At 41.1% G+C, this 12,088-nt stretch overlaps 1 protein-coding gene across 1 annotated transcript in view; it reads left to right on the forward strand.

Moving 5' to 3' along the window:
* dnah7 (dynein, axonemal, heavy chain 7) overlaps positions 1 to 12,088 on the forward strand; it is a 230,777-nt gene that overhangs the window by 169,469 nt on the left and 49,220 nt on the right. Inside the window, exons 54-58 of the mRNA XM_021596897.3 lie at positions 8,304 to 8,430; positions 8,872 to 9,066; positions 10,107 to 10,199; positions 10,273 to 10,449; positions 11,332 to 11,493. Coding sequence (XP_021452572.3) covers positions 8,304 to 8,430; positions 8,872 to 9,066; positions 10,107 to 10,199; positions 10,273 to 10,449; positions 11,332 to 11,493 — 754 coding nt within the window. The remainder of the gene's footprint in view (positions 1 to 8,303; positions 8,431 to 8,871; positions 9,067 to 10,106; positions 10,200 to 10,272; positions 10,450 to 11,331; positions 11,494 to 12,088) is intronic.

A 12,088-nucleotide genomic window follows, 5' to 3' on the forward strand; every position in this document is an offset into this window, starting at 1 on the left:
GGAGTCAAGTTGCACTTCCTACGGCTTCCACTAGATGTCAACCGTCTTTAGAAACTGGTTTGAGGATTCTACTATAAAGGAGGGGCTCATGAAACCTGTTTGAGTCAGTGGTCTGGCAGAGTGTCTCAGGCTCATGATGTGCGCTCCTGACAAAGTTACCTCTCATTCCAGTGCTTTTCTTCAGACATAGGAATTCTCCGGTTGGAAGCGTATTGTTATTTTATGTTAAAAACATCCTAAAGATTGATTCCATACATCGTTTGACATGTTTCTAAAGGACTGTAATGGAACTTTTCGAGTTTTTGTCTTGACGAAGTGCCTGCGCCTCATGAAGATGGATTACTGGGCTGAACACGCAAACAACAAGTGGCTATTTGGACATAAACTATGGACTTTATGGAACTTTAAGGAACAAATTAGTCATTTATTGTCAAACTGAGATTCCTGGGAGTGCCTTCTGATGAAGATCATCAAAGGTAAGTGAATATTTATAGTGTTGTTTCTAACTTCTGTTGACTGGCCAATATTTCTCTGGCTGGATTGGGCTCTGTGCGCCGTTCTCAGATTATGCCTTATCCGTAAAGTTTTTTAAAAATCTGACACAGCGGTTGCATTAAGGAGAAGTCTATCTTTAATTCTGTGAACAACAGTTGTATCTTTTATCAATGAGTCTTTCTGCAAAATCACCGGATGTTTTGGAATCAAAACATTACTGCACGTAATGCGCCAATGTAAACTGAGAGTTTTGGATATAAATATGCACATTATCGAACAAAACATACATGTATTGTGTAACATGATGTCCTATGAGTGTCATCTGATAAAGATCATCAACGGTTAGTGATTCATTTTATCTATATTTCTGCTTTTTGTGACTCCTATCTTTGGCTGGAAAAATGGCTGTGTGTTTTTTGGACTTGACCTATGACCTAACATAATCATATGTTGTGCTTTCGCTGTAAAGCATTTTTTAAATCGGACACGATGGGTAGATTAACAAGATGTTTATCTTTCATTTGGACTTGTTAATGTGTGAAAGTTACATATTTCTAAAAAATATTTTTGAATTTCGAGCGCTGCCTTCCCAGCGGAATGTTGTCGAGAGGTTCCGCTAGAGGAACGCCTGCGCTAGAATGGTTAAATGGGTGGAAGGTGAAGTAGACATACTTGGTATTCACATCTCCGAAAATATAGATGAACTTACCACAATCAATTTCAATAGAAAGTTAGCAAACATAGACAAGATTTTGCAACCATGGAGAGAAAATTTTTATGTAAAAATCACATTGATGAACTCTTTGGTCCTTTCACAGTTTACTTACTTACTCATGGCACTGCCTACTCCAGATGACTCATTTTTTGAAATCATATGAGCAAAAAATATTACATTTTATTTGGAATGCTAAGCCAGAGAAATTAAGCATGCCTATGTACAGTGCCTTGCGAAAGTATTCGGCCCCCTTGAACTTTGCGACCTTTTGCCACATTTCAGGCTTCAAACATAAAGATATAAAACTGTATTTTTTTGTGAAGAATCAACAACAAGTGGGACACAATCATGAAGTGGAACGACATTTATTGGATATTTCAAACTTTTTTAACAAATCAAAAACTGAAAAATGGGGCGTGCAAAATTATTCAGCCCCCTTAAGTTAATACTTTGTAGCGCCACCTTTTGCTGCGATTACAGCTGTAAGTCGCTTGGGGTATGTCTCTATCAGTTTTGCACATCGAGAGACTGAACATTTTTCCCATTCCTCCTTGCAAAACAGCTCGAGCTCAGTGAGGTTGGATGGAGAGCATTTGTGAACAGCAGTTTTCAGTTCTTTCCACAGATTCTCGATTGGATTCAGGTCTGGACTTTGACTTGGCCATTCTAACACCTGGATATGTTTATTTTTGAACCATTCCATTGTAGATTTTGCTTTATGTTTTGGATCATTGTCTTGTTGGAAGACAAATCTCCGTCCCAGTCTCAGGTCTTTTGCAGACTCCATCAGGTTTTCTTCCAGAATGGTCCTGTATTTGGCTCCATCCATCTTCCCATCAATTTTAACCATCTTCCCTGTCCCTGCTGAAGACAGTGGGGATGGTGTGTTCAGCTGTGTTGCTTTTACGCCAAACATAACGTTTTGCATTGTTGCCAAAAAGTTCAATTTTGGTTTCATCTGACCAGAGCACCTTCTTCCACATGTTTGATGTGTCTCCCAGGTGGCTTGTGGCAAACTTTAAACGACACTTTTTATGGATATCTTTAAGAAATGGCTTTCTTCTTGCCACTCTTCCATAAAGGCCAGATTTGTGCAATATACGACTGATTGTTGTCCTATGGACAGAGTCTCCCACCTGAGCTGTAGATCTCTGCAGTTCATCCAGAGTGATCATGGGCCTCTTGGCTGCATCTCTGATCAGTCTTCTCCTTGTATGAGCTGAAAGTTTAGAGGGACGGCCAGGTCTTGGTAGATTTGCAGTGGTCTGATACTCCTTCCATTTCAATATTATCGCTTGCACAGTGCTCCTTGGGATGTTTAAAGCTTGGGAAATCTTTTTGTATCCAAATCCGGCTTTAAACTTCTTCACAACAGTATCTCGGACCTGCCTGGTGTGTTCCTTGTTCTTCATGATGCTCTCTGCGCTTTTAACGGACCTCTGAGACTATCACAGTGCAGGTGCATTTATACGGAGACTTGATTACACACAGGTGGATTGTATTTATCATCATTAGTCATTTAGGTCAACATTGGATCATTCAGAGATCCTCACTGAACTTCTGGAGAGAGTTTGCTGCACTGAAAGTAAAGGGGCTGAATAATTTTGCACGCCCAATTTTTCAGTTTTTGATTTGTTAAAAAAGTTTGAAATATCCAATAAATGTCGTTCCACTTCATGATTGTGTCCCAGTTGTTGTTGATTCTTCACAAAAAAATACAGTTTTATATCTTTATGTTTGAAGCCTGAAATGTGGCAAAAGGTCGCAAAGTTCAAGGGGGCCGAATACTTTCGCAAGGCACTGTAAAGGAGTCACAAAACAATCATACATTACCAAACATAAGCTCTTTATTCCCAACCCTAAGTCACTCTCAGCCCATCCCACCTATCACCACAGAACACACTCGTTTGGTTTCCATGTGCCATATATTTTTCAATTGTGCAGTGATGTTTTACATACATTTTTAACCTTTCCTAGGAGTATGATTATATTATTTATTGACTGACTATGGCTTTCCAAATCGTCCAACACTGCTATTTGTAAGGGTAATTTTAAGTGCATGTTGTGGATTTTTTACTTAAAAAAAAATAAAAAATAACATTCCTGAACCTGTGACCAGAAACAAGTTACATAGATCATTTATTCTGGTATTGCCCCTATTGATTCTGTCTCTTCACAGAAAATCTACAGAACTGAGATTGTTGTATACCCCATATATATAGCATTCTGTTAGTGGCAATAATTTGATATAATTTAAATTGAAGTGTTGAATCAAGTGTAGTTTTCCTGTACCAGTTCATAAACCATGTGCCATGGAATTGGTAAGTCAAATCTCTTCTCATTTATTTTGCAACCTGTATGGCACAGCTGTCAATCTTTAATTGTCAATCTTTAATTGCTGTGTATCTTTAATATATGTCAGGCAAACAAGTCCCCTACCGTCTCCCTTTTCCACTTGCCTGCCGCAACCAGTTGGTTGTAAATTTGGATTGAGTAGACATTCCCATATATTTTGATAGCTACAACTCCTCCGTTTATATTCATATCATTAATAAATCTAATTTAAAAAAGTAACTTTTTTCCATATTTTTTTTATTAATCAGTATATTTGAGTTTAACCATAGCATTTGTATATTTTCTGGAGGATAAAACTGAAATTGTAACTAGCTTTGTATGGATTGCTTAAGGGCAATTCTTTAATTAAACAACATTTCATTTTCAATTAGTCGGAAATTAGGTTGTAATCTGTATAAAGGCAAAAATGCCATTTTTGAAGAAAGGATGAGCCTTAATAATCTACTGGAGAACCATTTTGGGTTTAAGTATAATTTATGTATGAGGTATAACGCTTCAATATTTAATAATTTTACCCCCCCAAACTCATATTCATTATATACAGTGCCTTGCGAAAGTATTCGGCCCCCTTGAACTTTGCAACCTTTTGCCACATTTCAGGCTTCAAACATAAAGATATAAAACTGTATTTTTTTGTGAAGAATCAACAACAAGTGGGACACAATCATGAAGTGGAACGACATGTATTGGATATTTCAAACTTTTTTAACAAATCAAAAACTGAAAAATTGGGCGTGCAAAATTATTCAGCCCCTTTACTTTCAGTGCAGCAAACTCTCTCCAGAAGTTCAGTGAGGATCTCTGAATGATCCAATGTTGACCTAAATGACTAATGATGATAAATACAATCCACCTGTGTGTAATCAAGTCTCCGTATAAATGCACCTGCACTGTGATTGTATCAGAGGTCCGTCAAAAGCGCAGAGAGCATCATGAAGAACAAGGAACACACCAGGCAGGTCCGAGATACTGTTGTGAAGAAGTTTAAAGCCGGATTTGGATACAAAAAGATTTCCCAAGCTGTAAACATCCCAAGGAGCACTGTGCAAGCGATAATATTGAAATGGAAGGAGTATCAGACCACTGCAAATCTACCAAGACCTGGCCGTCCCTCTAAACTTTCAGCTCATACAAGGAGAAGACTGATCAGAGATACAGCCAAGAGGCCCATGATCACTCTGGATGAACTGCAGAGATCTACAGCTGAGGTGGGAGACTCTGTCCATAGGACAACAATCAGTCGTATATTGCACAAATCTGGCCTTTATGGAAGAGTGGCAAGAAGAAAGCCATTTCTTAAAGATATCCATAAAAAGTGTCGTTTAAAGTTTGCCACAAGCCACCTGGGAGACACACCAAACATGTGGAAGAAGGTGCTCTGGTCAGATGAAACCAAAATTGAACTTTTTGGCAACAATGCAAAACGTTATGTTTGGCGTAAAAGCAACACAGCTGAACACACCATCCCCACTGTCAAACATGGTGGTGGCAGCATCATGGTTTGGGCCTGCTTTTCTTCAGCAGGGACAGGGAAGATGGTTAAAATTGATGGGAAGATGGATGGAGCCAAATACAGGACCATTCTGGAAGAAAACCTGATGGAGTCTGCAAAAGACCTGAGACTGGGACGGAGATTTGTCTTCCAACAAGACAATGATCCAAAACATAAAGCAAAATCTACAATGGAATGGTTCAAAAATAAACATATCCAGGTGTTAGAATGGCCAAGTCAAAGTCCAGACCTGAATCCAATCGAGAATCTGTGGAAAGAACTGAAAACTGCTGTTCACAAATGCTCTCCATCCAACCTCACTGAGCTCGAGCTGTTTTGCAAGGAGGAATGGGAAAAATGTTCAGTCTCTCGATGTGCAAAACTGATAGAGACATACCCCAAGCGACTTACAGCTGTAATCGCAGCAAAAGGTGGCGCTACAAAGTATTAACTTAAGGGGGCTGAATAATTTTGAACGCCCAATTTTTCAGTTTTTGATTTGTTAAAAAAGTTTGAAATATCCAATAAATGTCGTTCCACTTCATGATTGTGTCCCACTTGTTGTTGATTCTTCACAAAAAAATACAGTTTTATATCTTTATGTTTGAAGCCTGAAATGTGGCAAAAGGTCGCAAAGTTCAAGGGGGCCGAATACTTTCGCAAGGCACTGTATATAAAAGTATCATGTATGTAAAAATGTGTATGCAAATTGTATGTATTGTAGTAAGATCAAGGGTGTGGGGTTTCCACATCACCAAGTTCAATAAAACAGGCACCAGTAGCACAAATAGAATGCAAAGGGGAAGTTTATTATGGATTTTTTTTTTCACATGGAAAGAAGGGGGAATTCACCAATCACCTCACATTCCACAAGCCGTTCTCTTTGTCCGTTCCGTTTTCCAGGGGTTAATCTTCACACTCGGGTCATCCAACAGTCCAGGTCACAATGGGCAATCACACAGTTTTAGCCCTCATTTCTCTCACTCTTCATACCTCTCGTCTCTCCTCTGCCTTTTTGTGCAGGTTGCTTCCTCCTTTATCCCCATGCACTCCCTGTCACAGCCTTTCCTTGTTGAGGCAGGAAGTCCACATAAGGCTTGGGGGTGGAGCCAGCTATCTGCAAGATATCTTTCCTCAATTACCACTCCCTCACCTCTCCCTACCGTCTGCCACAGTATACGTAGCAGCAAAGCTGTAAAACAAATATAGTTTTCCTCTGAAGAGGGGGAGGGGTTAAAACATATATTTTATTTAAACGCGTCACCTATATGTTCTCCCTCAGACTCATGGGTAGAAATGTTGGAGGGTAGCATAAGGTAACCAGTCCATCCAGTATGCATAATAATATAATTCACACTCAAAGGCGATTACTTGAATTTGCTTCTAGTGATATCTCCTCCTTCAGTCTTCTTCTTCTGTGGACTTTATATGGCGGTTGGCAACCAACTTCAAGGTGCATTACCAGCACCAACTGGACTGGAGTGAGGACCTCGGTTCAGCTTTCAATCATCGACGTGGGTATATACTCCTAAAAACTAATGAGGAGATGGGAGAGTCGGAACTTGCAGCACGTCAAGCATCAATCAATAATAGAACCAAGTTCTATTTTAGTGCCTGGCTTGTTGACAGCAGTTTGGATTAAATTATTGAATGACATGTATGTGTACATGTACATAGTGAAAACGATAGTGGTCCTAAAATGGAACCTTGAGGAACACCGAAATTGACAGTTGATTTGTCAGAGGACAAACCATCCACAGAGACAAACTGATATCTTTCCGACAGATAAGATCTAAACCAGTCCAGAACTTGTCCGTGTAGACCAATTTGGGTTTCCAATCTCGATTCGACATAGGCCGATAGTTTTTTATATTTTCTGGGTCAAGGTTTGTCTTTTTCAAGATAGGCTTTATTACTGCCACCTTTAGTGAGTTTGGTACACATCCGGTGGATAGAGAGCCGTTTATTATGTTCAACATAGGAGGGCCAAGCACAGGAAGCAGCTCTTTCAGTGGTTTAGTTGGAATAGGGTCCAGTATGCCGCTTGGAGGTTTATCACAACTTATATATGATCCCCAATCAGAGACAACTATAGACTGATCGGGAAAACACAGATTTTCCCACCCGAGTCACACCCTGACCTAAACAAACATAGACAATAAATAAGGATCTCTAAGGTCAGGGTGTGACAGCTGAAGTGAAAGCCATCCTCTCTTGGGGAATGCTGCTTTTTAGTTAGCTTTGTGACCTTATCAAAAATACATTTTGGTTTGTTCTTAATGTTCTCAATTAAGTTGGAAAAATAGGATGATCGAGCAGCTGTGAGGGCTCTTCGATACTACAGTGTTCCAAGCTAGTCGGAAGACTTCCAGTTTGTTGTGGTGCTATTTCTGTTCCAATTAATAATACTCTTAGTAAAAAATCTTTAGTTTACAATCTGTAGAATCTATGAGAATCGAAATATTCCGAACTTTTATGAAACATCACAGCACAGTTGAAAAATATACTTGATGATTTTCAGTGATAGATGGGAGGGGTTGAGGGTAGCTGAGGGGTGGGAGAAAAATATATAATTAATGTAAATGTACCATGTCCATGAAATGTATATAGTATGTATAAACTGGTAGTATTGTTGTCCATTAGTTTAAACCAATTACGGGAGGGGTGTCAGGGTTAGGGGAAGTGAATAAAGAAGAAAAATATATCTTTAAAAATATATTTAAACTAGTTGTTCAACCGGAAAATGTGTTACTGTTAAAACTATAGTTATTCTAGGTCTGCACCATAGTGCATATAGATGGCAAGATGTCCTGAAGAAGAGCTCCTGGCCTATCTGTCAGACTGACTTTCTCCCTGCCAAACCATTGATTCCTCTCTCTCCGCTCAATCCAAAGCAGAGACATGCCTTTCCAAACTGCTTTTACCTGAAGCTGACTAGACACCATTCGCTTTCCATTTTTTTACAAGTTGTTGTGCCTGTTTTGGGGGTGGTTTTGCAAGCGATTCTAGGTAGTAATGAAATGCTCTATAAGCTACATCAATTATTATTGTTAGGCTGTAGTTTATGCTACTGTCCCATAATGTATTACCAAAGTGACTAGATCATCATGAATGAAATTTTACTTCTCAAGCTTTATTTTACATTTTGCAACACATTTAAGAAAATCAACACTTTCAATAAAAGTTTAGTCGACAAAGGCCAAAACCTAGGCATTAATCAAATCTTTGTTATTGTTTTTACCCCAGGTTGCAGATTCTGAGGGACCATTTCACCTACTCCCTCTACGTCAATGTGTGCCGCTCGCTATTTGAGAAAGACAAGCTGCTCTTCTCCTTCTGCCTCAACGTCAACCTGCTCATGCACGACAAGCTGGTGGGTTAGCTTTACAACAACGTTCTCAAAATATTGTCCGAACCATAGACATGAACACAGAACCTCTGTGTATGTATTGGTTTATGTTTGATGTATTGTACAGTATATGGCCACAGCTTTCCCATAGCATTATCACACCGTCACTGCAAGGTATTATTAATGCATAACCACATATTTCCTTCTCCATCAACAACTTCTCTTGACTAATATCATCAATACTCTCACACACACACACACATGGCAAGGTCACAGTTGTAAATGAGAACTTGTTCTCAACTGGCCTACCTGGTTAAATAAAGGTGAAATAAAAAATATATATATATTTCCAGTCAGGACCATATGGGTCTTAGCTCTCCCAGGATCCCAAAGCCTCACATTCCCAGCAATGCTCCAGATTGACCTTTTGTCTTTCCCCCCTCTCCACCCAATCCTCCACACCAGGTGGATGAGAGCGAGTGGCGCTTCCTGCTAACAGGTGGCGTGGGCCTGGACAATCCCCACGCCAACCCTTGCACCTGGCTCCCCAAGAAGGCTTGGGATGAGCTCTGCCGCCTCGATGAGATGGACTGCTTCAAGGGCCTGCGCAAGGACATGTCCCGTATGAAAGACGCCTGGAAAGAGGTGTACGATAGCCCGGTGCGTTACTGTAGCATTGCAATAAAATATAATATGATTTTTATGTTTAATTATGTGGTCTGTAGATACACACACACACAGGTAGGCAGACAAGAGCACGCATGCACACACACGCACACAAACAAACAAACACATCCAATACAATTAACTTTCCTTTAACTTTAAATAGGTTTCAGCCACAGACAGATCCTTACTCAATATAACTCTTAAGAGCAAAACAACTCTCAGACGTCTGATGTAAAATTTGTTCAAAAGTATCCGGGGATTATCCCTCCTCACTCACACCATCTCTCTCCCTACCCAGCGCAGCGGTTCCAAGGAATTAACCAAATACAACGGCTGGCCCCGCTGCACACCCCAGATTGCTTCTCTTACCACTTAATTACATTTGATTAATCTTCCTACAGGTCAATAAAGAACTCCCAACACACACGCACGCACACACACACAAACATACACCCACGTAGCTAAAACAAATGTGATGCCAAAGCGTCTCCATTATACTTGGGGATAACCTGATTATGGGCACCGCGTAAATGCAATCCCCTCCAGATTTGCGTCTGGTGAATGCAAATGGCCATGAATTCCCTCATTATTAAGGAGAGTATTAAAGCTCAAGTTTAGTTATATAAACAGCCTGTGAGGCTTGCGTCGTTTGGCTACTGTGGTTTAGACATTTGGAAGGAAACTATGCTCCCATTGAGCTCTACTCAAAAGAAGTGCACTATGTAAGTAATAGGGTACCATTCCACTTTCAACACCCCACTTTTTTTTTTTTTTCGCAAAGCTGTCCCTGGTTTATTGGAATTCAGTTGAGTTCTTCCTGGTTTGTCTTAATGTTGTAAACAAGAATTAGGCTAGTTCGTAAAAAGTGAAGAATATGAGTGTGTGAAGCAAGCTTTTTAAAGTTTTTATTTCAATGCTGTAGTTTAGAGAAAAAAGGGGGATTAGTTATTATTAAACCATCATTCGAATATCTTTGTATGTAGTGAGTATGTGATATTGTTAATAATAATGTGTGTGCATGTGCTCATGTGCAGACTCCCCACCACACACCTTTCCCAGCAGAGTGGCAGCAGAACCTTGGACAGTTTCAGAAGATGCTGGTAATACGCTGTCTTAGACCAGACAAGGTGAGTTACCACACGCACACGCGCGCACACAAATCAAAGTCAAATACACATTCTTCACCCCCCTGCCTCCCAGGTCATTCCCATGGTGCAGGAGTTTGTATCGGGCAGTCTGGGGCGTCAGTTCATCGAGGCGCCCCCCTTCAACCTGGGGAAAGCATTTGGGGACAGTCACTGCTGCGCCCCCCTCATCTTCATCCTCTCCCCCGGTTCTGACCCCATGGCCGCCTTACTCAAGTTTGGTGATGAGCAGGTATGGATAAGCCTGGGTACCAGTCTGTTTGTGCCATCATGCCACTCATTGCCACTCCATTGGCCCATTTCTACCTAGGTTTAGCATAAATTACAATTGTTGTGGAAAAACAACCATCCTGTATTGCTTCCCTAGCTGGTCTTGTTGATATAGATGTTTTACAGAAACGACAAGAGTAGACACGCAGAGTAGATAGATCACAGATTGATAAAGCTTGTAGATTTCTACAAGGTTAAAATATCCTTAAATGTTTCAAGTCATGCGCAGTGCCACCAGAGACTCTGGGTTCGAGCCCAGGCTCTGTCGCAGCCGGCCGTGACCGGGAGGTCCATGGGGCGACGCACAATTGGCCTAGGGAGGGCTTGGCCGGTAGGGATATCCTTGTCTCATCGCGCACTAGCGACTCCTGTGGCGGGCCAGGCGCAGTGCACGCTAACCAGGTCGCCAGGTGCACGGTGTTTCCTCCGACACATTGGTGCGGCTGGCTCACGGGTTGAATACGCGCTGTGTTAAGAAGCAGTGCGGCTTGGTTGGGTTGTGTTTCGAAGGACGCATGGCTTTCGACCTTCGTCTCTACCGAGCCCGTACGGGAGTTGTAGCGATGAGACAAGATAGTAACTACTAACAATTTGATACCACAAAATTGGGGAGAAAAGGGGGTAAAATTGAAAAAATTAAAATGTTTCAAGTCATTATCAAAATAAAAAATATATAAATGTTTCAAGTCATTAATTGCTAGGCAATTAATGGTACGTTTGTCACTCAATCTTTGGGATTCACCTTTTAAAGCATCCTGTTGACACATGTGTTTGTGTGTGCATGCGTGCGTCTGTACGCGTCTGTATGTGTGTGTGTCTCTGTGTCTCTCTGTGTGTTCCCCAGGGCTTCAGTGGAAACAAGTTGAGCTCTCTGTCTCTGGGCCAGGGCCAGGGCCCCATCGCCATGAGCTTGATTGAGACGGGCGTGAAAGAGGGCACCTGGGTGGTCCTACAGAACTGTCACCTGGCCACCTCATGGATGTCCACTATGGAGAGAGTGTGTGAGGTCAGAGGGCAGCTTGCACTGTGATGACACACCTCAAGTCTCAATATTATAAAAATAATTTAGTTGGTTAGTTTGGTGTGGGGATTACAGTCCCTTCAATGCTGCAGGACTGTTTTGAGAATACTGATTGGAATATGTTCAACGATTTATCCACCCAGGACTCATCCATCAACATTGAGGAATATACATCGTCAGTCACAGGTTGCATTAGGAAATTTGTTGAATATGTTGTACCCACAATAACAATCCGGACATACAGTACCCCAACCAAAGACCATGGATGAAGGGAGAAATCCGTACCATGCTGAGAGACCGTACTGCAGCATTCAATGTTAGTACAATGAACCGCGATGATTCGGTGGCGTACAAGGCAAGTAGGTACGATCTCCGTGAATCCATTAGGCAAAAATAGACAGACTCAAATGTATGTCATTGAATGACAACTCAGACTCTCGATGCATGTGGCAAGGACTACAGACTATCACGGACTACAAAGTCAAATCCAGCTGTGTGGTGCCCACCGAAGCCTCCCTCCCAGACAAGCTTAACACATTAAATGCTTGCTTCGAGGCAGACAATACTTAACCATCCAGGA

Source organism: Oncorhynchus mykiss, chromosome 3 (assembly GCF_057628025.1).
Source record: "Oncorhynchus mykiss isolate SJ-2025 chromosome 3, ASM5762802v1, whole genome shotgun sequence".
Classification (NCBI taxonomy): domain Eukaryota; kingdom Metazoa; phylum Chordata; class Actinopteri; order Salmoniformes; family Salmonidae; genus Oncorhynchus; species Oncorhynchus mykiss.